Source organism: Canis lupus, chromosome 21 (genome assembly GCF_003254725.2).
Source record: "Canis lupus dingo isolate Sandy chromosome 21, ASM325472v2, whole genome shotgun sequence".
Lineage (NCBI taxonomy): Eukaryota > Metazoa > Chordata > Mammalia > Carnivora > Canidae > Canis > Canis lupus.
Genome location: NC_064263.1, coordinates 44,478,850 through 44,506,509, shown reverse-complemented (window position 1 = coordinate 44,506,509; position 27,660 = coordinate 44,478,850). Strand labels below are relative to the sequence as shown.

The window sequence follows — 27,660 nt, the reverse complement described above, 5'->3', positions numbered from 1 at the left end:
AAGTACAGCTTTCTCCAAGTTTTCTGGACCATGCAGTCTCTTACTTTGAGGAATTTGCATCTTTAAATGTGACAAACATGTAATCTGGTGAATTAAACATGTTACACATAATGCATTTAATGCTTCTAAACAAAAAGAGGCTTAAAAACCTCTTAGAGTGCTATAATTCAGACAAATTATTTCAACATTTTACTGTAAGAATAAACTGAATTCATGTCAAAGTATTACTTTATTCATGGCATGAGTCTGAATCTCTTGAGATTTATGTACATGTTACTAAAGAGCAACTTTTCCTGCATAACCCCATACACATCTCCTTGGCGGAGGGAAAAAAAACAAAAGAAAGAAAAGAAAAAGGAGGACTTATTTTCTTGGTTAATGCCATGGCACAAAATCACTCATAGGGAAGACATTTCTAGTCAGATATTTTGGGGGGATGGAAAAAGGTATCTCATATACATTGAGCCGTGCTATTCTTTTTAATATTCTCATGAATTTTTACATAATGCTGGAATAATTGACATACTTGAGTTATCACACATAAAGCAGAAGAGTAAAAATTTGTTTAGAAAAAGGATAACATAATAGTTATAGTGAATCATGGTAGTAGAATTCAAAGACTAGTCAATGGGTACTTCTGGAAATGCTCTTTTCCTTATTAACATTCTTCGACAACATAGTAACTATTGCTAGTTAAAAAAAACAACTATTAAAGAGAGGGTCTTTCAAAACAACAGATTCCCCTTTTGAGCGAGCAGTACAAACTCTTCACCCTCAACTGGAGGCAATCAGCAGAGATTCAGGGCTACACATAGCACCGGACGGTACAAAAGCACTTTGGAATCAAAGTTTTCTTTTGACATGTGACAGTTTTCAACTTGAAACTTCTTTGGCTTTCCTCTCATCCTAAGATGACCTAGGAGAGACACTCCTCTTACTACCACATTTGCACCAGGCTGCCTCACAAATGCCTCTCCCGGTGGAAGCATGCATAGCTTCAGGAGAAAACTCGATTTCCTTCATCTTTTGTCCTCTTCTTTATCTTCTTCTTTCCATCTTCTCCTTGATAACTTGCTTAATAGCTTAGTTGAAGAAGAATGTTAAAGCCAAGAGGAATCATGAGATGCAGCAAAAATAAGACAGTGTCCCATCTCATTAAGATACCCCCTTCTTGATGGATTCCTCTAAAATAAATGTTTTGAAGTGGATTCTGCTTCTTGTGTGCAAAGGAAAACTAATGGAGGCAAGGATTAGAGATGACATTTGAAAGAGTTATGTCTTCTTTTTTTGTTTTTGCACTTAAAATTATTTCAAGTAAAATCTCAAATGGGTCCTGGAACATTTCTGAGAAAATGCATATGGGTTTTATCAGATGATAAAAACATCAACTTATATTTGGTAGTTAGGTGCTCTTAATGCAGCCCTCCCACAATAACCTGAGTTTAATTAGATAAGCCAAATCTACCTGAATTAATTTGGCTTTAGATTTTGATTAGCAAGTTTTTAGGAAAGTGAGGAATACTTGTATTTCATTTTAAAATCTTGGTAGAAACAAGGAGAAATTTCTTGGTAGAAAACTGAAACATGAATGCAAAGTATTTGCCAATAATATTTTAAAAGGAAATCTATACCAATCATAGGAACTGTTTGCTTGTCTTAAAATTAGTTCCTCTTTGCTGATTTTTCCATACATTCTAGAAACCTGAAACTTGAGTTGGTCTAAGATTGCAGTATACAGACAGCTTTGTGACTTAAATGTGTCTATTTATTTTAACACTCTAGGTATATAAATACAAACTAAAACTTATATCCAAGAAACCAATTTCCACACCATTCCCTATTTTTATTAGCACCCAGGAAGAAAGCAATACGTATGAGCTGTGCAGAGGGACAACACTGTAGAAACACAGAGTTTGATATGACAAGCCAAAGATACTGCATCTGTGGCTTATTTCGTAGTAACATTGACTGGTGTTCTCAAGCCACATAGGTCTCCTCCTCCTATGAAATCATTCTTCAATAATGAGATCATTTTAAATTACACAAACATGTTTTTGTTTTTGTTTTTTTTATAAAATCTACCCAGTGGAAGACAAGTCATTACTCCCAATATTGGGAGTCTGTCTCATGGTTCTATAAAATTCATAATCCTCATTTCTATATGATTACTATTGACCATTAGTTAATACTATGTGCCAATACTTAATACTGGCAATTCTACAAAAATGTATTAGTATCAAATAATGAAACTACTTTAAAAAATATCTTGTGATAAAGTTTCTTTTTTTGTATGCAATTAAAAAAACACTGTTCTTAAAAAAAAACACTGTTCTTTTGGAACTGAAGTATAATTTGAAGCTGGAGATGCAAGTACTATATCTGAACGGTATCTTTCACTTTATAGTGTTAAAGATATATATGAAGTATTTTTTAAGAGAAAGGGGAACTGGTGGACATGTGCCATAGGCCTAAGTATGAGAAAAATAATGCAATTATTATTATTTTTTTTACTTAGCTATCAAATTCATTATCCCTTTCTTATTTGGTTGATCTACTTTTGGTGTTAAACTCTGTGACTGATGTTAAATTGACAAAACAAGCTAGTATTTGAGATGTTACATCACATAGATGAACAGCACAACCATTTCTTGGGTGTCAAAGGCATAGGGACAAGGCACTGAGCATTGTATGAAGTGATGCATCAATAAAAAACAGTGTAAACCCATTAAAAGATTCAAGATTACCTGAAACAGAGAAATCTAATTTCATAAATAACTTGTACCTAACTTATACAAAGAGCTAATAATGCTCAAACAGGCTTCATGATGCAAAATACGCATTGTAGAAGAAAAATGATTTTTAAAAATAATTCAACGATTTTTTTTTCAGATTAAGGTCAATAAATTAATCAATATTCATTGTCCTGCATTCGTTAGCTACTAAGAAAACACATGGACTTCTCTATAACATCTTTCATTTACTTAAAGAACTGAAGCAACCTAACAACTTCTTAATGCTGTTTTCCAGATAAGGAAATCCAGCCTTGAAACTACTGTTACCAAAATGTTGTCTTTAAAGAACAGAGTTGTTAGTCTTTTGTTGAAACCCCAATGTTCAGTCTCTTGAAAAAAAAAATCAATTCTGCCTTGACCCGGAAGGGGAATCTGGGATTCTGATGGAAGTTTAACTTAGGATGATTTCAGGAACAAACCCCTGCCATGATATTTATCCAACATTTTTTTTAAGATGTGAGTTTTCTTAAGTCATCTGATTTTGGTTTTTCATTCACATAGTCTATGATGGCAGGATATACATGGCTCAGTAGGCCTCTTCACTTCCTTTCTTTTTGTCCCAACATTTTTTCTTGATGGGAAGGAGTTATAAAACAACCCAACAGAAGACCATGAAAATGTGCAGATGCCCTGGAATGTGATGGGACAGCCCAAGTTCAGTGTTTAATTCTAAACTGCAACATTCCATGATTTCCCAGTATTCTGATTCAACATGCCTTTCACAATCATTTCTAGAACTCCAGAAGACAGTATCTGGGGAGAGCTCAGTCAATGAAGTAGACAAGTGGTTTTCTTCCAACCTCACGAACTTGGCCTCTGCAAAAGTGTACAGAAACTCTGAATGAAAAAAGGAGGAGGAGGAGGAGGAGGAGGAGGAGGAGGAGGAGGAGGAGGAGGAGGAGGAGGGGTGAAACTGACACATGCCTCTGGCCTCTGGCCCAAAACCCAGGGAAAATTGTGAAGCCAGACAGGCAACCAGTTGCTTGCTCATTATGTTGATTATACTGCTGATTTAGCCAGTTGTACTTTGTTTTCCTGGATTATGACTTGTTTGGCAAGTTCACTGGAATTAATTCTCAAGTTCTCTTTTAATTTATTAAGCTCAAAGTCATGGAGAATCTTGATAGTCATTAACTTTTCTCGCTTAATTCTGTCCAGAACATCTTTTGGAACATCAGGGATCATCCAGGCCAACAAAAATTTGACTAAAAACACAACATGCTGGAAGAAACATAAGAGAAAATCAAGAACACTGTTAGAACCATCAAATGTTTAGCAGGAAGTTCTTAAAATTCATTCAATAAACTGTGCTCAACACAGAAGGTATGAAGAAAAAACAAAAAGATACCGTTCCTGTCCTTGAACTTTCCCAGAAAGACAAACATTAAACAAATATATACTAAAATGTGTAATTACAGAAATTTCAGTTGATCAGGAATATTAAATATGCTCTTTATCTGTGCTCACTTTTGAAAACCTAATAAAATATTTGTAAGGGGATTTTTAAAAATCGTCTAACTAACAAAGACAAAAGAAAGGAGGGAACAGTGGTAAAAGACTCAAGAGAGGGAAAAAAAAGCTGACACTTTGGGGCCCCTGGGTGTTTCAGTGGTTGAGTGTCTGCCTTTGGCTCAGGTCGTGATCCCGGGGTCCTGGGATTGAGCTCTGCATCAGGTTTCCTGCAGGGAGCCTGTTCTCCCTCTGCCTAAGTCTCTGCCTCTCTCTCTGTGTCTCTCATGAATACATAAATAAAAAAATCGTAAAAAAAGAAAAAGAAAAAGAAAGCTGGCACTTAAACTTCAATTGGTGATATGATGGTGGTAAAACCCAGTAAAACCCAGTAAGTCAAAAGCCAACTTTGTTTTAGATCTCAATAAAGCTCAGGAAAGATGGTCCTAAGGACTTTGAAGTGGGTGGGTGGAGTTGAAAACAAGAGGATTAGCCAACATTTGGCAAAAGGAAAAGTTGAATTTTCAGGAATTCTCTTCCATCGTCATCCAGGTACTATTTATCTCCAACCTTCCCCTGGCAGCAACTGAGTTAATTTACTTTGTGCAGAAATCAAAACAGAAAGCTGTGAACTCAGGAGCATCAGAGACAGTGGAGGATGGAGGAGAGGAACCAAACTGAAAACAGGGCAACTAAGTGAAATTCAGTGACTCCTAAGATCCCGAGTTTTCTTCTATCTTGCTCAGCTCTCAGAACACAGGCAGCCATAGAAGAGCTCCACAGAAAGGAGTTCGGAGGCCTTTTGTATGGGGAAAGTAAGTAGTCTATGAAATTAGAACTGCAAATACCAAAATTTTGTAGGTTTCAAATGAAAAGGTCCCCTCACTACCTCATCACTCTATGGTGAAAGCCACCAAGTGACATTCCTCCTGTACGCACACAAAGCCTATAATCAGTTTCATTCATTCATCCTTAACTACGAGCAGATTGCCTAAAATCAGCAAATACACAAGAAAGTCTTTAATGCAAAAGAAAAATATTGAAACAGACAAATAGAAACTAAAAGGAGACAGATAATAAAGGAGCAAAAGAACAGCAGAATAAAAAGACAAAAATATGGGACTGGGTGGCTCAGCAGTTGAGCATCTGCCTTTGGTTCAGGACATGATCCTGGAGTCTTGGGATCTAGTCCCACGTCGGGCTCCCTGCAAGGAACCTGCTTCTCCCTCTGCCTGTGTCTCTGTCTCTCTCTCTCTCTGTCTCTCATGAATAAATAAATAAAATCTTAAGAAAAAGAGACAAAAATATGAGTTCATCTACTTATAGGAGAAAAAAAAATATTTACAATTTCAAAACAGGAAGTGTAACACCTGAATAGATCTTCAGAAAGACAGAACAGAGAAAAGAAGAACATAATAAAAAATAGTATGTATAAGCAAATTTCCTCAACTTGAAGGGTAGGCATGTTTTCAGGTTTACAGGGCTCAGAGAGGTGTCCAGAAAAACGAGTATTATCCAATAACAAGAAACAGTCTTGTGATGTTTCATAAAAGAAGGACTAGTGAGAGAATCCTTAACTCATATTGATTAATAAAAAGATCACAAACAAAGACTGGGGAATTGGAATGGTGTTGCATCTTATAACAACACCAACACTGACAGAAAATAGAGCACTGTCTTCAAAAATGTCAGAAATACCTAAATAAGGTTGGTTGAAAAATTTTCAGGGAAAATGACTTTCAATCTTGAATTGTAAACCATTTACTCATCTGTGAGGAAAGAAAAGAAATGTTCAACATTCAAGGTCTCAACAATTGACCACCCGTAATTTTCCTCAGAAAATTACTGAAAAATGAACTTCATCAAAAGAAACTCGTAAACCAAGAATGGGAGAAACACAAACTGCAGAAAATCCAGTTTTTCCAACAAGAGAAGGTGAAGAGAAGTTCTAGGATCCTGGTGAATCAGACCCTGGGATGACTGAAAACATTAATAAGAATAATAAAGAAAAATCAAGACAGCCCTGGTGTAACTGACCAGACTGAAAGGTGATCTAAACTTATGATGGAAAATATGGGAATGGAAGAGCGATAGAGTCGTACAGAACTGAGAGAAACAGAGACAGGAAAAATATGGGGAGGGGTATATGTAAGACTGCTCTCTTTTTCATCACGTAGAACTTGTGTGTGCTTGCATTAGACTTGGCTATCACTGAGCTTCATGGCACAGTGAGAAAGGGCCTGGCCTTTATTTCCCTCCCTTTCTGGACCTCACGTCTTCTGATACGGAATGAACTATGAAACTTACCCAAATCCGTGCTCTGCATTTGTTCTCTTTTAATGTGTGCCTTATAACCTAATAAGACTAGATATTCCACAAAGAGGGAAACACAATATAGTGGACAGAGCCGGGGCTTGGGAGTGATACACCTAGCATTGAAACCCAGCTCCAATATTGGCTGATTATCTTTAAACCCGCTGTAATTCTGTTGAGTCTCAGATTCATTTTTTTTTTCAGATTCATTTTTCAAGAGTGAATAATAAAGTTTAACTTACAAGGTCATTATTATAGTGTCTGGAACCAGTATGTAATAGCTGTTCAGCAAAATCAGTGGGTTCTCTTGTCCTTTTCCCTACCTCGAGGGAAGAGGCCGTATTTTTTCTGTTCTCTCTATTACCTTTATATCTTCAACAATAGTAGGTGACTAACAGGCAACAATCCATTGTGCTGAAAATATCCCTAAGATGCTTTTCAGGACAATGAATCCTTCCTTCAAAACAATTCGCTGAGATAATACTACTTTTCTGCTGAGAAGATACCTTTAGAAATCTGAAGGGAAAACACAGACTAACTGGAATGCAAGTTAAAGAGAAGCTTACTTCCATAACGATGATGAAGGTCATCTTGGCAGCGAGGACGTGCCAGTACTGCATATTATGAAAATATTTCTGTTCATGATCAGGAGGGTATCTGTAATCTCTGTACCTGAAAAAAAAAAAAAAAAACAGAATTAAATAAAAAATTAACTATAGCTTCAAATAGAAGACCTAGCACAAATTCTTATTATTTCTTGTAAGAGACACTTTTAATTGACTACAAAAGTAAAGTCATAGGAAGGTAACTGCTATTATGATACATTTCTTTTTTGTACAGATAAAAATCATGGCCACATGTTACTTATATTTAGTAGTTTGGTGCAGCAGGAGACACAAGTGAAACTTCTCTCCTGTCCTTCAAATTTCCCAAAAGAGTTAGCAAAACTCCACTCCCTCTCTTCCTACTCTTTAACACACTTAACTGAAACACATGGTCTCCTGTCATTAAACTGAGGAAATATGCTAATCCTCATCTTTTTTGGTCTTTTGAGACTGGGACTTGAAATTGTTGACCATTTCTGTTTTTTTAAAACTCTATTTTCTTTTGGCTTATCTGACACTGCATTGTTTTCATTTTTCTTACTATTCTTCTGGACTTTTCTTAGTGCTCAACTTTGTAAGCTCACTGTTTTCTACAAAGTTGCTAGGCATTGATTTCTTCAGAGATTTAGTCCAAAGAGGAAGTGATGAAATCAAGAACTGACACCTGTCCATGCTCTTACACACTATACTATGACTTCTCTATCTGCAAATCTAAAAATTTGTGGTTTGGTCTACCTGTGTGTCCACCAACATTTTGCTGTCTCTTTGCTGTTTTGCAGATGAAGCAGCTCATTTAAGGTTTAAGTGGTCTTGATGTACTCTCTCTACATATGTATATGTGTATATATATGTATATATATGTTATGATCTTTAGGTAGTATACATATAATTTTTATATCATATATACTTATTATATACAATCTTTGAATCATAGAGAAAAAAGATCCTCACAGTGTATAAGACGCTGAGTGTGGAAACAAGTTCACAAATCTAATCACATGCTCCCTGCATGGAAGAAACCCTTTAAGTGGGATGGGTAGTGAATTTATCATCCTACTTCTCCTTTTCTCACTCTATCTCTTTTTAAGAACATATAGTTAAATTCAAGTAGGTTAAATGCATATATAATAAATCTCTCCAGTAAATTTAGAAAAGAAACAATTCAAAATTGATATTATCTTTATCCATAATACTCTCTTACTTTTGTACATTCTACTTTTCCAAATCAGATCCATATGATGAGTGAATTCAAAAATTGATGCATTCTACCCAGGATATTTAGTGCCCCAAGTAAACCCTTCACATTGAAAGACATCGAGGAAATGGAGAACTTAAAAAATACATTTTACAAAGCAAAATTAAAAGCTAAGAAAACAAGAGGAAACCTGCAAGTGGTGAAGTCCCGTTTTTCCCAGGGTGCAGTGTGGTTTGGAAAATCAGCTATCAGGAATGTTGACAGGCTATCATTGACATATCCTTTCATGGGCTCAGTGGCATCCTTTGAGTAGGCATAGTAGTAAACTAAACGGGGAATGATGTCCGACGTAAATGCAACAATAAAAGCCTAAAAGACAAGGCAAGAGGGAAACCTTGAGCTAACAATTTGGTTTTTAAAATCTGTGATTTGCATATCTCTCAGTCCTATAGGGATGCAAATGCAAATGATTAAAATGCTATTACAAATCACATTTATGTATGAGTCTCTCTTCTAAAACATGAAATAGTCCTTTCAGAGTGTTATGATTTGTATTCCAAAATTTCCCAGCTAAAGAGTGGCCTAGTTGAAAACTGAACCTAAATGCATGTAGCTCCAAAAGCTATTCTCTTTCCACCATGCCTTGTTATTTCTTATTATTTGTTTCACAGCACATTTCTACTGTCCTTAACCAAATTTATTTGCCTGAACCAACACCTTAAGCTAGGACAGTGTGTGCTCATGAGTCCTTGCATGCGTGTACAAGTGCACACACTGGTAGGTGGCTGGTGGGAGGCAACGGAGACAGAGAAGATCATGCCATGGTAAATTTCCCACAGGTCACTGCAATTAATTTCAGTATTTGATCCTATAGGAATGGTATTTTCTCATCCTTCCCTAAGCTCTGGGATAGTATAAAGAGCACATTTCTTTTAGGTTAGGTAATTCCACTTAAAACCATCTGGTGGGGATCCCTAGATGGCTCAGTGGTTTAGTGCCTGCCTTCAGCCCAGGGAGTGATCCTGGAGTCCTGGGATCGAGTCCCACATCAGGCTCCCTGCATGGAGCCTGCTTCTCCCTCTGCCTGTGTCTCTGCTTCTCTCTTTCTGTGTATCTCATGAATAATAAATAAAAATCTTAAAAAAAATAAAACCATCTGGCTCTGCCTTCTACATTTTTAGTGGTAGGTTTTTAAAAAACTTTTAAGATTACATCTGTAGCTACTGGTCCATTCAGGTTTTCTATCACTTACTGAATAAACAGGCAGTTTTTATTTTTTGAAAAGGTGACAATTTCAAATAGATTTTAAAATTAATTGGAATAAAGAAACATACTGGTCTCATAATTTTCTCACCTGTATCTTATAACTCTTTTTTTCTTAATTAAGATTTTCAGAGTTTTGTTTACTTTATATGTCTTTTCAATAAGCCAACTCTTGATTCACTTAGAAATTATACTGCTTTTTATTTATTTTTCAATTTTATTATTTCTGATTTCTTTCTTACTACATTCTGTTGATCAGTTTTACATTTTTAAGTTTCTGAACTCATGCTCATCTCATACTTTCAAGTCTTTTTAATAATAAAGGCATTTATTGCTATGAATTTTTCTGTAATTGTGGTTTTAGCTAATTCCTATAGGTTTCCATCATTTTAATTAAGTGCTCTTTATAATTTCAATTTTGCCTCCTCTTTATACAATAAAGCTTACTTAGAAGTGAGAGTGTTAGGTGGTTAGATTCTTTTATTATCTTTATTATCAACTTCATTTTTATACCATTATTGTATGTAAATATATATTGTAAAAATTTCTGCTTTGGGGAATTTAGTTTTATCATCATTATTTATCATCATAAGTGCTCCATAAACATAACACATAAACGTTGTATATTCTCTATCTGTAGCATACAACTTCATGTATAATCAAGCTTTAACTCTGTTATTCCAATCTTTTTATACCACTACATCTTTTCTGTCTACTTTGTCATATGCTGTCAAACTGTATCGTGGTTATTTCAAGGAGACAGGTTTTATAATTTTCCTTGTATTTAAGAGTTTGCATGTCATAAATTTCTCTATGTCGTTTAGTGTACAAAAGTGTAGGGAATGGGGGCACCTGGTGGCTCAGTCAGTTAAGCATCTGACTCTTGATTTTGGCTCAGGTCATGATCTCAGGGTCATGAGATCAAGCTTGGTGTCAGGCTCTGTGCTGGGTATGGAATCTGCTTAGGATTCTCTCTCTCTTTGCCTCTGCCCTGACCCTGACCCCCATTCATTCACATTCTCTCTCTCTCTCTCTCAAAAAAAAAAAAAAAAAAAAAAAAAAAGTATAGGGATGATTTATTGTCATGGACTGTCATCATGATGAAATCAACATAAAGACTGAGTTAAACACCATTCACATCTCCCCATCCCCAAGAAAACAAAATAAAATACAAGGCCTTCCAAGCAAAATAGGTCCACTTACATTAGTTGCAACAGAAAGGACAGTCATTCCATAAAGAATGTCTTGCCAAACACCTATGCTATGAGCTTTAGCAGCTACGGGTCTCCTGTACTGAGTTGTAAGTTTCCAGGCGTCCACACGGATCTCTATAATGTTATTCAAGAGAGCAAGGAGAGGAGCCAAAGGAAAAGAGGCCACAAATAAGGTAACAAATCCAAACTGGATAACTGTAGGGAAAAAAGAAAAATTACTGAACTCATTATTGTGAAGGAGAAAAAGGAGAAAACTCTGCCCAAATCTTGCAACATCCTCATTTTGGAGGACTCTACACCAGCAAAATGCTCCAGGCCTCCTTCCATTTGCCCACTTCCTCCTCCTCATTGGAAACAATAGTGACTTAGTTGCTTGCTAGAACAGAAAGGAGAAACTGGGCGCATACAGCTCAGTTCTGTCCTTGCTCTTTCTTTTGACATCTACTTGCCTGAGGAAAGCATCTCTTCCTGTTAGATAAGAGATTCTCTTTACTCTTCTTAAACGTAGCCTTTTATTATGGGCTACATTTAGATCAATGTTGGTCTAGTCTTTACACTGGTATTGGCATATTAGTGGGGTAATCAAGTTTTTCTATCCTGCTGAATCTTTGAGATGAGGGATAATGACTGATTCATTTGTATGCTTCCAAGAGCCAGATGTGTTGGGTATATAAACATATTCAACTACAAGCCTTATGAACAAATACACTGTTTAAGGTTTGAAGACGCTAACAGATGAAAAGGCAGTGCAAAGGAAGATACTTAAGAATAAATCAGAAAATGAATCATCTAAAGCATTAGAAACATATAAATTATATGTGGGCCAAGAAAGTATATATTTTTCTGCAATGAGGTATTTGTTAAGGTCTCGGTCCTCTATACTATCTTGACATCTTTCTAAAGAAATGTTATTCTCTTTTCTCATTAAGACCTAACACCAATGTAAGTTAGCTTCTCTTCCCATTTTATATAGTCCTCTATTTTCAGATGAATCTCAAGTGTTTCTGGATTTCAGCTTTTCTCACAGGAATTTCTCAAAAGAATTAGTCTTGCCATTTACTAAACCAACTGAACACCTCTAGTGAACTAAAAGAAAATTCAGAGGAAATGTTCAGTAGAAACAGCTTGGTTCAAATCCTACATTTGTAGGTTCAAATCCTACATTTTTTATCTATAATCTTTGTGGCCCATGGCACAAACTGACCCATTCAAATTTCAGTATTCTTTAAAACAAAATGCAGTGAATAAGGATTACTTGTGGAATGTTTCAAGATTAGGGATAATGTACATAAAACATCTAGAATTAACTCAGCTATGTCTCAGTAAATGGTAGTTAATTTTCTTATGAAAACTTTATTTCGTTTTTTAATTTCAGTGATAATCCCAAATTCATTTATGCACAAGTGGATTTGATACTTATACAATTAATTAAAAAATGCATCCCATAAAGCAAAGACTATCCAATTTTACAACCAGCTATATGAAACAGACTTCTCCTGACTTGTCCTATTTATCTATTTCAATCCAGGTATTATGTGTATGTATCACAGTGGAGAATCAGTAACAATTTTAGGTCATTTTTTCATTCCACCATGCTTCTATGGGCCTTGAGAGTAAGTTGAGAAAATTATCCTCCTTAATTCACCAGACAAGCAGAGAAATAACTAGAGAGGAAATATTTAAATGGACTTTATAAGCAGCCTCTATCATCATCCCTCCTAAAATTTCACCTCAAAATCTCTTCTCTATTCAATCTTTAGCATTTTTTATGCATTTCTTGTGTTCAATGTGAACTTCCCCTGCACAACTGTTTTTAGCCTGGTTCTTTTGAGCCTAAATGTATGTCAGGAAATGTCCTTCAACTTATTCTCTCTCTCTGGACTGTCAGTGAGGCGAACAGGAGAGTTATGCAAGCTAATTTGAGACAGGAGTTGAGAAGTGAACCTTACTTTATTTGGTTCAATAACATTCACATTCAATTGATAGGAAAAATATCTCTAACATTGGTGTTTTGAAACCAAACTTTATTCTGCATTCTATCTAGTAAGAAATATGTCCATCCACCTGTCTTTTCATCCACCATCCAATGATTTATTGGGCACCTACTCTGTGCAAGGCAGGAAGATACAGTAAGTTTCAAGACAGTGGTTAAAAATTACCTGTTTCTAAGTACTCATAGAATAGTCCAAGAGATCCAAAAGTTTCAAGGTCATGATCTTGCTCCCATCGACTGTACAGCTTTTCAGAGTTGGTCCGAGCTTTTCGACGTCTCCACCAATTCAGAACCATACTGTCAGAAGTGATAAAAGTAAATGAATGATTAGAATTTAAAAGAGAGGGGTCAGATAATCAGAGTGTTAGATCTAGAAATTGGCAGTAAGAGAGGCTAAGTAACTTAAGGTCACAAAGCAAGGAGAGGTATGACTACAGCTAAAGTCGAAATAAAAATCTAGTTGTTCTTTTTACAACACCTGCTGAGGTCAAAGTTCTTTATTGGGGTGATAAGAAAATAAGACAACCCTAACTCTCCCCATGGAAATGTATTTACTCAGAGACGGTTTTGTTAAAGAGCATGAGGAGGAGAGGGTCATCATAGGACTGCTTTTTTCTAATTTACTAACCTTTATGTTGCCATGATACTCAGAAGGATGCTCAAGGAAATGAGAAATTGGTTACAAGAGAAAAACATAACAAAGGACCTATAGAGGCTTATCAAATATGTGGAAATAAATGCAGTAATCCTAAACAAAATGTCACTAACTTATTTCCATACATTTATAAAATGATGTATCATGATAATGCTGGATTACTTTAAGAAACAAAAAGGCTTTTTTATTAGAAAATCAATGTAATAAATGAATTAACAGAATCAAGTAGAAAAACATAAGAACATGTTGACTAATGCAGAAAAATACATTCAAGTACCTATTAAAAACTATTTACAATAAAAGCAGGAAAAGAAGGAAATTACCTCAGTCTGATAAAAAACATCTACCAAAATCCTGAACATCATTCTGAACAGGGAAAAGTTAGAAGCATGTCCTTTAGAACCAAGAACAAGGTAGGTCTGTGCATGATCACATTCAAGAATCTATTAGATGCAGCAAAGGAAACCACCAACAACTAAAAGATAACCTACTAAATAGGAGAAGATATTTATAAATGACATATCTGATAAAGGGTTAATATCCAAAATATGTAAAGAACTTTTACAACTTAACACCCAAAACACAAATATTCCAATTTTAAAATGTCGACATGAATAGTCATTGCTCCAAAGAAGACATATAGATGGCCAACAGACACGTGAAAAGATGCTCAACATCACTCATCTGGGAAATACAATCAAAATCACAATGAGATATCATGTCATACCTGCCAAAATGACTAAAGTAAAAAACACAAAAAAACAAGATGTGTCAGCAAGGAGGTGGACAATAAGGAACCCTCTTGCATGGTTGGTAGGAATGTAAACTGGTTCCGTCACTGTGGAAGACAGTATGGAGGTTCCTTAGAAAAGTAAAATGAACTACCCTATGACCCAGTCATTGAACTCCTGGGTATTTTCCCAAAAAACACCAAAATGCTAATTCAAAGGGATATATACTTGTACCCCTATTTTTATTGCAGCATTATTTATAATAGCCAAGTTATGGAAGAAACCAAAGTGTCCCCTGATAAATTAATGAATGGATAAAGAATATGGGGTAGGGGTGGCTGAGTTGGTTGAGTGCCTACCCTTGATTTTGGCTCAGGTCATGATCTCAGGGTCCTGGGACCAAGCCCTGTGTTGGGTTCCATGTCCAGCAAGGAGTCTGCTTGAGATTCTTTCTCTTTCTCTCTCTCTCTTTCTCTCCCCCTCTTCCTTTTGTCCAATCTCCCCACCTTTTGTGCTCTTTCTCTCTCTAAAATAAATAAGTCTTTAAAAAATATGTGATATGGGGCAGCCCCGGTGGCCCAGCGGTTTAGCACTGCCTTCAGCCTGGGGTGTGATCCTGGAGACCCGGGATCGAGTCCCTCGTCAGGCTCTCTGCATGGAGCCTGCTTCTCCCTCTGCCTGTGTCTCTGCCTCTCCCTCTCTGTGTGTCATGAATAAATAAAATCTTAAAAAAAATGTGATATGTCACACACGTGCACGTGCACACACACACACACCATGGAATATTATTCAGCCATAAAAAGAATGAGATCTTGCCATTTACAACAACATGGAAGGATCTAGAGAGTATAATGCTAAGCAAAAGTCAATCAGAGAAAGACAAATACCATATAATTTCACTCATATGGAGAATTTAAGAAACAAAACACACAGATAAAGGGAATCTCTCTCTTTCCTGAAAAGAGAGAGAGAGAGAAAAAAAAAAAAACCAGACTCTTAACTGTGGAGAACAAACAGATGGTTACCAGAGAGGAGGTGGGTGAGGGGATGGGTGAAATAGGTGAAGGGAATTAAGAGTACACTTATCTTGATGAGCACTGAGTAATATATGGAATTGTGGAATGACTATATTGTACACCTGAAATGATTATAATACTTTATGTTAACTACACTGGAATTAAAATTAAAAAAGAAAAAAGAAAGACATCTTACTTGAATAAAGTAGCACTATGCAGAGCAAACTACAAATTCATGGTCAATTTAATAAATAATTTTCCACAAACAAAAATAATCTATGGGAGACCTTAGCACAGCAAACTGAAAAAGAAAAAGGCCAAACAATTGGAAATGAAGAGAAGAAATCTCTGACTCAAATTATTAACAGCAATGTGAATGAACTGTCTGCTCAGAAAACCCAAATGATGTTAGATAGGAATTATTAGAAATAATAATGGAGTTTTCAACATATTTAATACACACAAAACACAGGTAGAAAACATAAGTTTTAAAAAGATATCATTTACAATAGTAACTAAAATTGAAAGTACCTTTAGATGGATTTGACAAAAGATCTGCAAGGCCTATATGAAGAAGTTTAAATCTTTATTTAAAGTCATTAAAGTCCAAAATAAACGTTCATGAAATAAAAAGACCTCACATTATAAAAATGCCAGTTGTTTTTATTGAAACAACTGAAATGTCATTTCAGTCAAACAAAATTTTCCATATGGGGTCTGATAAGATATTTCTAAAATTTGTAGAGAAAGAGAAAAGAAAAAAGATAGCCAAGATATTTCTATAGATGAATAAGCTGGTAAGACTTGACCCACCGGAGGTCCAGACTTATTATAAAGCTGTATTCATTAAGAGAGTGTAGTATTGGCCCAAGGGTTGACAAATCCTGGAACAGAATGGAGACTTAGTAATAGCCTTGCACTTGCTACATGGCATAAGTGGCACAGTAGACCATGGAGACTGAAGAAGAGGAACTTCTCAGAAATTGGTAAACACAATTACATATATGTGTGTATGTGGAAAATAAATTAAATTTGAACATATCAAACACAAAAATCTCTTCCATCTATATACAAACTTCAAAAGAAAAAGATAATGTTAAAATGTTAAAAATTTAGAAGCAAATGAGAATACTTTTTTGATCTTGGGGTAGGAAAGGATTTATTAAATAAGACTTAAAAAAATGCTAACCCATAAAAATTGGTAAATTCTGCTGCATTAATAGTATGTACTTTTGTCCATCTACACCACAGGTTCCACAGAGAGTGATTTAGCCCACAAGGGTATATTTGCAATGTCAGAGACATTTTTGGTTGTCAGAGCTGGGGAGAGGGTGGGCTACTGGCATCTAGTCTGTATAGTCTCCAAAGATGCTGCTAAACCACTTGCAATGCAGAGGACAGGTCCCCGACAACAAAGAATTATCTGGACCAAAACGTCAATAGCACTGGGGATGAGAAAAAAAGACGAAATTTACGTTGGGATAAAATATATGCAACCCATATGACCAAAACCCAACCAAAAACACAATTATAAGGTATTCCTAGAAATCATTTAGAAAAAGATAAATCGGTACAAAAATGGCTAAACAGCTCTTCACTGAAGAGGAAACACATGTGCCAAAAATGCTCGTTCGTGTTATCAGTCAGGGACATGCAAAATAAGACCAAAGTGAGATTATCATTCATACCTTCCAAATCTGCAAAATTTAAAAGACAACAAGAAGTATAGAGCAAATATATATTAAAATGAACACATAGGATGCCTGGGTGGCTCAGCGGTTGAGCATCTCCCTTCTGCTCAGGGAGCAATCCCGGGGTCCCGGGATCGAGTCCCACATCGGGCTCCCTGCATGGAGCCTCCTTCTCCCTCTGCCTATGTCTCTTCCTCTCTCTATCTCTGTGTCTCTCATGAATAAATAAAAATCTTCAAAAAATAAAATAAAATGAACACTTATTTGCTGCTTATATCTAAACTGCAAGACAAAGAGGAAGGGCACAGAACCCCTGAGACTTTTCAGACCATATCAAAAAGATGGGCATTCATGGAACTGGAATCATAAAGAAAAGGGGATCACCCAGTTCAAGCAAGACACATCTATCTGCCAGGAATCCCGGGAGAACTTCCCTGTGCTCCATTCTGATCCTAACTCCTCAGTCCCCACACAGTAACCATGATCTTGAATTTAACAATAATTACTTCCTTGCTTTCCTAAATATGGTTTTGCCATCTATATGATCCATTGTCAGTTAATTACTAAATGAGCTGTAAGGTTTACAATGGGGTTTGCTATTTTGCAAATGGAGGTCTAATTGTTCCAGCACCAGCTGTTGAAAAGACCGCTCTTTCTTCAATGAACTGCTTTTGCACCTTTGTCAAAAATAAAATGGCCATATTTACATAGATTTATTTTTGCAATCTCTACTCTGTTCCATTAATCCAAATATGCATCCAGTCAGCAATCCCACCATCCTGATTCACAAAGTTTTACAGTAAGCCTGAAGATCGAGTAGTGCAATTTTTCCAATTCTATTATCAGAATTGTTTTGCCAATTTTAATTCCTTTACCTTGTATATAAATTCTAGAATCTGCTTGTCTATATATATAGAAAGAAATTCTGCTGATATTTTGATTGGAATAACAAATCTATAGATCAACTTGGGAGATAACCAGCATCTTTACTAAATTGAGTCTTCCGGTCTGTGAACACAATATTTTTCTGCATTCATCTAGATTATTTTTTTTTCCATGAGGATCTGTAGTTTTTTAACATACAAATCCCATGTATTTTTTTAGATTCATATCGAAGTATTTAATTTTATTTGGGGTGCTAGCTATTTCTGTACTGATCAATGTTTCTTGCAACCCATAATTTTGTCTTGTGTTCTTTTCTTGCTCAACTACACCTTTCAGTTCTTTTTCCAGTGAGGGCCTATGAATGGTAACTCTTGTTTTTCATGTCTAAAAGTTGTCTTTATCTCACCTGCTCTTTATACAATAGTTAAACTGGTTCTAGACATCTAAGGACAACATTAGACATTAATTTTATTCAGGATCTTGAAAATACTGTTTTCGGTATCTAATGTTAAGAGTAAGAAATCTGTGGACAGTGTAGATAATAGTCCTTTTTTTCTTCTGAAATATTTTAAGATTGTTTAGCTCTCATAAATTCTGGAGTTTCACCATAATGTATCTGGGTGTAAATTTAATTTTATTTACTTTACTTTATACTATGAATTCTTTTCATTTCTAAAACTCATGTTTTTCTTCATTTCTGGAAAATTTTCAGCAATTACCTATTTGAAGAATTTTTTTCCTCCACCATTTATTGAATTCTCTTTTTCTGGAACTACTAGCAAGTTAATATAGAAATATCTTAATATACCATAAAATAGCTTCCTGTCCATTAATTTTTAAAATTTCATTGTCACTCTGTTGTGTTGTACAATGTGAGAATTTCTCAGCACTATTTTCCAATTTATTAATTCATTCAATTGTGTCCAGTCTGTAATTGATATCATCTATTGTACTCTTTACTTAAAGTACCATGTTTCTTTTATGTGTAACTGATTCTTTTTCAAATTAATTTGTTCTTGTTTCATTTATATCTGTTTATATTTAAATCATTTCCTGACCATTTTATTTTTATTTTTTTTAAAGACTCTATTTATTTATTCATAAGAATATACAGAGAGAAGAGAAAGAGGCAGAGACACAGGCAGAGGGAGAAGCCGGCTCCACGCAGGGAACCTGACGCGGGACTCGACCCTGGGTCTCCAGGATCATGCTCTGGGCCGAAGGTGGTGCCAAACCACTGAGCCACCCAGGCTGCCCTTCCTGACCATTTAAATGACATTATCACCTCCTTTTATGTTTTTAGGCTTTGCCAGAATCTTTCTAAAGATCACTTTCTAAAAATTAATTTTGCCAGCTGCCTTTGTAGCATGAAATCTCATCATAAGTTTTGGAATTCTGGTTTGTAGGCTTAATTTTACTTGCTTCTTTCTTCTTTTACTTCCCTGTGTGTCTGTCTCTTTTTCTCTCTGTGCATATTTACTCTCACTCTTGTGTTTGGTTTAGGGGTCATCCCCAATCTGCCTCCAGGTTCTCAATCTAGAGCTGGGACTTAAAATAACAGCTTAGTTATTTCTGTACGGCAACTGGGATGTGGTATATCAGATATTGCTTGCAAAGATACGTCATCTTCTTCCTTTGTCAGCACATGAAATAGAACCCTGGTGTGAGCTGTGGCTGAGCTGTGGGGAGAGGCAGGAGCTGTGGGGAGAGGCAGGAGCTGAGCTGTGAAGGAGGTAGGAGCAGAGGGGGAGGGTGTTTTCAGCCTTCTTTCATGAAGAAAGGAGAACAAACCCAATCCCTAACGTCAAGAACAGTTACACCGGCCAAGCCCCGATCTTAAGTGGAGCACTTTAGTCCACTTGATACTTGTAGGTGCTAAAACCTGATGCTGTCATTTCCTAACTAGTAACCCTGCAAGATGACAGGCTTATGATTCTTTCTCTTTTTACTTATGGAAATTTTCAACTTAGATTTGATATCAACTATCATTTTGGTTTTCTCTTTTGAGACTGTGTTCATTATTACTATGCTTTGGAACAGGGAGCAATCCCTTCACATAATAAAACTTTATGCATGACCAATTTTTGTGCCTACGTGTGTCCATGTCATGTGGACAGTTTTATAGTGTTCAACTTTCAGCAATCTTGAGAAACAATATGCAACATATAAAATAATGTACAGAGGATATAACATTTAGATTTCCCAATGGAATTTCCTTTGGAGAGGGGGATAATACTTGACACTCAGCTTCACTGAAGCAATAAAAATCCATATCTAAAAGCCTATATTACTTTAATGCATTCCTGACTTGATTAAAAGTGAGTTTTTGCTCTGGGCTTAACCATTTGTTAACAATGATACCATGGGAATCAAAGAATTCTATCTTCTTCTGAAGGAAATCCCTCATGGTTACTTAAATCAACAAAAATTTCTAAACCATACATACGGGTAAATGGCTTCTTTAATGTTTCCAAAGATCTGTTTTCCAGTCATGATGATGGTCAACTGGGTTGTCAATTCTATTAGACAGCCTCCAGGGTCACACTAGTCAGAAGCAAGAAGAAAAAAAAAAAATGAATGATGGAAGATAGACTTTGGCAACAAAAGAGATCTCAGACCTGAAGACTACAATCTGAAGATTTTAATGGGAATGGATATTAAAGGGATATAAAGAGATCCTTGACTCAGTAGTTTCAAGCAGGATCACTAACCACTTACGAGATAGCTGCATTAGATTCAGATTGCTGGGTCTCGTTCTTAGGAAATCCTAAATCTTTATGTCTGGGCCAGGGCTAGCAGTTGTTATTTTCTCCATGTGACTTGGATGCACAGGCAGGTATGGAAACCACTGATGTGGGCTAGTCTAGGACTCATGGTGGAGCCCTTGCTATATTTCCGGAACGTTGTCACCTATTCTTTGCAGGAAGCCTTCAGGATTATAGACTCACTTATCCCATTTCATAGGTCATATTCTATTCCTAAATAATAAGTACAAATAAGTGCTTGCCCCAAAGGAACTGGAAAGTCCACCAGATGATAGCATTGTAAGACCAATACTCTCTGTGGAGAGAATCAGGGTCTTAGACTTCTCTTAAATCTTGATAAAAATCTGAGTTAGTACTGGGCACACAAAAAAGTGTAATATTGAGCTCCTGAAGCCACAACCTCTCAAGAGAATTCTTACCTCTTCACTTCTCCACACATTAAATATATATGTGTATTTTCCGGGATAGCCCACAAACTTCCCTTTAAAGAAAGCTACGTAGAAGCAGGACGAGTAAAAATTCACAAACTGAAACAGGAACATTTTCAAAGTAAGACTGCTCTCATATTCCTGGTAAGTTCGAGGAATTTCTGTTAAGTAATAAAACACCAAGGTTAAATTATGCATCTTCCTGTTTCTCCTCGAATTTCGTATCGTCTGGGACAAGTCACATTATTAGTCATATTATTCTAACAGCCTATTGAAATATGACCCACTCTTTGTCCTAACAGACCAGCGTTAAGTAACTACAGATTTGTGCTCGGCTGTTAGAGACTCCATACTAACCTAATCACCGGAGAAGCCTAGGAAGCAGTCATTACTATTTTTACAGAGGTAAAATACTTGCCTGGAGTCACACAGAACACGGAATTCAAACCCATATCAGCCTGGAGAGGCTTATGCTCACCCTGTACCCTCGCTGATACCCTGTGAACATATCAGATCTCTCTCTCTCCTTCTTGTCTGTTGTCAATCACATTTAAACAACGTAAAGGGTATCTTCAAGGACAGAGGATGATTTCCAAGCTACATTGTGTTTTCCTTTCATGAATTAAATGGTTATACCAATTTTGAAAATACTGTCATACAAATGGTGGCAGCAATAATACATTTTCTCTCTTATTTATTTATTTATTTATTTATTTATTTATTATTATTTATTTATTTATTTTTTTATTTATGATAGGCACACAGTGGGAGAGAGAGAGGCAGAGACACAGGCAGAGGGAGAAGCAGGCTCCATGCACCGGGAGCCCGATGTGGGATTCGATCCTGGGTCTCCAGGATCGCGCCCTGGGCCAAAGGCAGGTGCCAAACCGCTGCGCCACCCAGGGATCCCTCTCTCTCCTTTATTTAAAATGCATGACCAGGATCTATCACTAGTGAATTCCAACGATTAAAAAAAACCAAATCAGATTCCCACAACATCACAGAGAAGCATCAGAAGGTGTAAGAGAGTCAGGGAATGTGTATTTTTGAGCTGATGATCTCCCAGCACCACAAGCTGATCCAGTCAAACTGGTGACAGCTTCAATGATACTGAAATGGTAACACATATTATTTTAAAGACACAGATAATTCCTCCCATATAGTGAAACTTAGCTGCATTCTTACAAAATCTCTACTGCATATACAAGTGATTTTTATCACTGAAAATTTATTTTTTAGATGCTTTGTTAAGTGCTATCTGCTAGATTTTTCTTTAATTAACAGAAAAAAAAGCAGTAACATTGAGTGAGAACTAGCAATCTGAGGATAGCATTTGATCAAAGTTGCTTCCTAGTGTGTATCTGGTGCTCAGTAATGAGTGCAGTGATGGTGTGCTGACTTCGAGAAGGGGACCAAGCAGGGAGAAGAGATGCGGAGGCCTGGGGTGGCAGCTCAGCTCTCACTTCCAACTTGCTGGGGGCAAGATCAGAAGCCACTGTGCGCTGCGCTCCTCTCCCTGACTGAATCTCCCACTTCAACTCTCACCCCTTCACCATCCCTCACAGCTGTAGAACTTTTAATCATTTGAAAGGAAAAGAGGGGCATCTGGGTGGCTCAGTTGGTTAAGAGTCTGACTCTTGACTTCGGCTCAGGTCATGATTTCAGGGCCGTGATCTCAAGCCCCACATAGCGCTCCGTGCCAGGCATGGAGCCTGCTTAGGATTTTCTCTCCCTCTCACTCTGCCCCCACCTCTGTCACCACGTGCATGCACACTCCTATTTCTCTCTGCCTAAAAATTAATTATTAATTAATTTAAAAAGGAAAATAATCTAGGGTCTAAGACCTATGGCAACTGAAAAGAAAAGCACTACGTTTTAGACTTATTCAGGAGGAGCTGATTGTTCTGTTTTTCCTGCCTGTCAAAATCAAGTCACTTACAAAAACCATACACATAAAAATTATCTGTGTCTTGAGTAAAGAGAGGATATTACTTAAAATTCAACCAGTCTGATCAAGGGAAGATTAAGATGAGAATACTCAAAAAGATCTATAGAGTCCTAATTCTTCTGTTTAGTTCTTTTTCTTGCTTCCACCATAATGGGCCTAAATATGGCTGTTAGGGGATCCTGACTACCAGCTTCTGCATCTACCTATAGAGCAAAACTGTCATTGAAAGTGCCTTTAAAAACTGCCTTTAAAAAAAATGGTTATTTTTTGGGATCCCATTTGGGATGGTCCAAAATGGATGTATAGCACTGTTACGAACATTTTCAGTGTCACACAGATGACCTGGTCAGCTTACCCATTTTTGTAATCCAGGCAGATATCTTTTCATAAAAGAAATTCAAGATCAAGATGATGATAAAGTTCAAGCAGGATCCGGTGAGTGATGTGGTTATCTGGGGAGTGAGGAAACTTTTGACATGTTTCAAGGAAGCTTCACTTTCCATAAAACTAGCAAATGTGGCAAACACTGACAGGCGGTACACAATCACAGCAACCATACACGCGATGACCAGAGCCATCTGGAAATGGGAAACAAGGAGTCAGTCACTCGGGTCTCTGTACATCTGCGCATGCACTTCTGAAGCATATGCTCCTCTTCGTCTCATTATGTTAAGATTAGCACTCTGACTTGGAAAGCAGACCGAGCCAGTCTCTCTCACCAGAGATGTGGGGAAAGAAGCCCTGGCAAGGCAAAAGGGTTGGAGGGAAGACAATGCATATGGTAGCAGCTGGGTGAGTCTAAAACATTGCCCATCCTTTAGGCCTGTCATCTACCAAGCCTTGGAAAACTAGCCAGAAGGCCAAATCCTGCCCATGGCCTTACTTGCTCTTGTACAGTTCTTGAGTTAAAAATGGTTTTTTGCTTTTTTTAAAGGTTTCAGAAAAAACAAAGATGATTACATGCCAGAGACTATTTGTGGCCCACAAAGCCTAAAATACATCTGGCCCATTCCCAGAAAACATTTGCCAACCTCTGTCCCACGTTGTAATTAAACAGATAGTGTGAAGGCCATGTCCTTTGCCAAGAACACATTTACTCATTCTATTTCATTTCCCCTCAGAATGTTGCCATTTGTGGTCTGATATGTCCAGTAGTTTAGACATTTGGATAGATTCTGCATAAATTTTAAGCACTTCCCATATTGCAAAAGCACAAAGATCTGGGGATACCTTTATCTTGATGTTTGGAAAATCTGACTGTGAAAGTTGAGGGATCAAATCAAATAGAATGAATACTAGAAATAAAAGATAGAATCATCTTTCTGGGACCACACTCTAGGTCACTTCTCAAGCAGTGCCCTGAGTTGATTATTGCCCCCACCTTTTTACTTCTATCACTTCCCCTCAGTGACTATTACATTGCCTAAGAAAACACACAGTTAAAATTGAAAAATCAATACCTTTAACTAGAAATACTAAAGATAAAAAATATGGGATACTATGAACTAGTAAGGTTAATAAGCTCATGTCAACAGCTGCTAATTATTTATGCTTCAACATGCTAAACTCTCAGAGGGTAACACTGCTTCTTTTCCTAAGATTAAAGGCCTACTGTGAGAGGACATATATTTGGAAAGTGGAGGACAGGAAACAAATTGGTGATAGAGGAATCTATTAGCTAAAAGGCATGGAAAAAACGTGAGTCCTTCACAATGGGATATTCTAATTAAATTCTTCAAGTAGAAGCAATACTTTCTTCTATTTATCTCGGCAAGAAAATAAATCGTATATGCTTTTTTTTTGCATTTTGTGTAGATTAAGTGGAGATAAAGATAAATTAATGATATTTGTAAAAAAAAAACATATATAGTCTGCAAACAAATCGTTTGTTACACTGTTCTGGCTTCAAGAATTAATGAAGTGCTGGGAGAGGGCATGGGGCAGGCTCTAAGATGAAGCACTATTCTCTCCCCACAGCTCTTTTTCCAAGGTTCAATTATAACACATCCATGTAGATCACATTTTATTTTTCATACGAGCTCTTTTCAAGATAAAAAGATAGGGGAAGGGGAGGGAGGAGAGGGGCTCAAGAGCCACTGCAGATGAAACTGCTGAGTTAGCCCTAATATGACTACACAGCAATGAGACAAGAGCAGTTTTATAAGAATGCTCACCCATAATGTCACCGTAGCTCCTGATAAAAAGTACCATGGAAGACGACTACATAGAGGCATGTATGGTTCCATTTCCTGCAATTTTGAATAAATCACAGAAAAATTCAAAATCTACCTTCAAAGTTGGGACTCCAAGCATAGTCAAGACCACAAAACCCAGTTAAAGTAGAAACCTCCCCCAGAGTCCACTAAAGATCATGGAATGCTATATTCTAGCAATGGCTCCTCCTCTTCCAGTAGAGACCTTGAGCACTCTTGGGTGAGATATTTCACACATAATATGAGACATTATGGATACACACTATATCCTCAGTGTTGACCTAAAGTGGTATTCTGGGCTTGGTCGACAGGAAACAAGGTCAAAACCTGAGGGCTGCTGCCTAAGTGGACGTGCTTTAGTGATCTTACAGTTTTACTCTAACTGAATTGAATCGAACTGCATTGCTCCGTAATTGCTATGCATGATATTAAATAGGTCGTCCTCTTTATATTTATAGGATTGTGTTCCTCCACACAGGTCAGGGGACCAGACCATTCTTTACCTTAATGTTTTTCTAAGTCATTAATGGAAGATATGAATTACACATCAGCTGGAATTCTTAGCTATATCAAGAGGCAGTTAGAGCTTAGCCAAGAAAAATTGCCGCAGAGTAGAAAATAGCTGTCAGCAGAAATCTAAATCATGTAATTCTACCTAGAGGATAGGAAGTTTAGGGAGGGTTTTTATACCTTGAGGATTTTTAGGGAAGATTGAGTGCAAAGAGAACTCAACAGAAGGAACAACTGTCTAAGAGCACTACTGAATGTGTGTGCATGTGTGTGTCCAAAATGTACTTGCTTGTGTATGCGGGTTTGTTCGTACATGCGTTGTGTGTCCATGCATATACGTATGTGTTCCCAATACAGACTCAAACGTGAGGTCTCTGGTCATATTGAACCATGCAAGAAGTGCTGCAAGTAAATCAAAATATTTGATTTCCAAACCATTAAAGTGGATAATTCACAGATAATCAATCCATACTGTTTTTCAGCTGGTTTCAAATGTAAACATTCAATACACCTTGTTTTTATGGCAATAATTTTAGGCCTCTTTTTAGTTTCTTTTTTACACCAGGAAATGTGAACAGATACATATCATGTCATTATTATGGCAATGTCTCCTTTAATATATTTTCTTATTGTCATCCAGCCACCCAAGTGGCTAATATATTTTCTGAGGTGTTTTTTCCCTTTGCTCATTTACTGAGTTTTCTGTAATGTCTTAATAAAAGTTAATAAATGTCTAGTGAATGTATGAGTGCCTAAACTGTGAAAATAATTTTGAGTATTATACTATAAGAATAGTGTCCTGAACACAGCAGGAAATTCTGCTGAAAAGATTATGTTACAGACATATTCTATTCTCCCTTTAACAGCATCAGGCCACACAGATATTGTAGATGATGGAAAGGTAGGGACACTAAGACTATGTGGCCAAGAATCTGGTCTTTGAAGGCAAAGTACCTTGCATTTTCACATTAAAAAAAAAAGGGTACCAAGGAGTCAAATTACTCAGTCAACAATGTATAGGTGATTCGCCAGAGAGGGATCCCAAATCTAGACTTTGCTGTCCAAACACCAGTGAAAAGATCTTCCCATTATGATAAATTTAAAGGGACTAGGTGAATAAAATTTAGCCTAATAAAACAATCACTCATAAGCTCACTATCTTAATACAATACCATTTTTATTTGGGCATATTAACTTAGTATCATTTCCATACGTATATATTTATATGCTAAGTCCACTGCATACACATAATTTTCCATTTTCCTTTTATTTAACTTATTACAAAATGATGTTATTTCATGATACGATGCCTTGTACTTGCTTCAAAATAATCTAGTGGCAGGGAGGAGAAAGGGTAAATAAAACAAGACTGTCCAGAAATCAGTATTAATTGAAGCTGGTTGATGGGTCCTTCCTGGGGTTCACTATACTTTTCTATCTCCTTTTTTTTTTATATATTTGAAACATATATTAGAAACAAGTACTGAAGATTATAAGATTTATATGTTGGAGAATCTTTAAAAATATTTTATCTATTTATTTGAGAGAGCGGGGGGAGTGCATGAGTGGCAGGAGGGGCAGAAGCAGAGAGAGAAGCAGGCTTTCTGCTTAACCCACGAAGCCACCCAGGCATCCGCGTTGGAGAACATTTTAAAGGCAAATTAAAATATATATTATTATTTTGAGGCAACTTTTTTTTTCTTTTAACTGATTTGGATTTTATTCTGATAATGCAAAACTATTATTCACGACTATGACAAGGTTAGCTCTGGCTTTACAAAATATGTTAAAAAAAAAAAAAAAGGCCTAGAGCTGTTGTTTCTAAAGCAGTAACCTATGAACAAGTTAGAAATGCAAATGTTCAGGTCCCTCCCCACCCCATACCTATGCAGACTCAGAAAACTCTGGGGTTGGGGCCTGGCAACAGGCCAGTTTTAACCAGCCCTTCCGGGTGATTCTAATGCCGACTAAAGTTTGAGAACCACTGGCCTATA

The 27,660-nt window shown here is 36.7% G+C and overlaps 1 protein-coding gene across 3 annotated transcripts in view; it reads right to left on the bottom strand.

The window, feature by feature from the left end:
* Positions 1 to 456: 456 nt before the first annotated feature.
* The window catches only part of ANO5 (anoctamin 5), a 94,301-nt gene continuing 67,097 nt past the window's right edge, over positions 457 to 27,660 (bottom strand). For 2 of the 3 annotated variants that reach the window (XM_025459773.3, XM_025459774.3), the window contains exons 14-22: positions 25,118 to 25,192; positions 23,299 to 23,521; positions 20,987 to 21,156; positions 20,249 to 20,346; positions 12,991 to 13,121; positions 10,821 to 11,026; positions 8,545 to 8,723; positions 7,121 to 7,226; positions 457 to 4,013 (exon numbers count right to left, since the gene is read on the bottom strand). In XM_025459773.3, coding sequence (XP_025315558.1) covers positions 3,792 to 4,013; positions 7,121 to 7,226; positions 8,545 to 8,723; positions 10,821 to 11,026; positions 12,991 to 13,121; positions 20,249 to 20,346; positions 20,987 to 21,156; positions 23,299 to 23,521; positions 25,118 to 25,192 — 1,410 coding nt within the window. In that variant the 3' untranslated portion in view covers positions 457 to 3,791. The remainder of the gene's footprint in view (positions 4,014 to 7,120; positions 7,227 to 8,544; positions 8,724 to 10,820; positions 11,027 to 12,990; positions 13,122 to 20,248; positions 20,347 to 20,986; positions 21,157 to 23,298; positions 23,522 to 25,117; positions 25,193 to 27,660) is intronic. The other variant, XR_003141300.3, reaches the window with a different exon arrangement.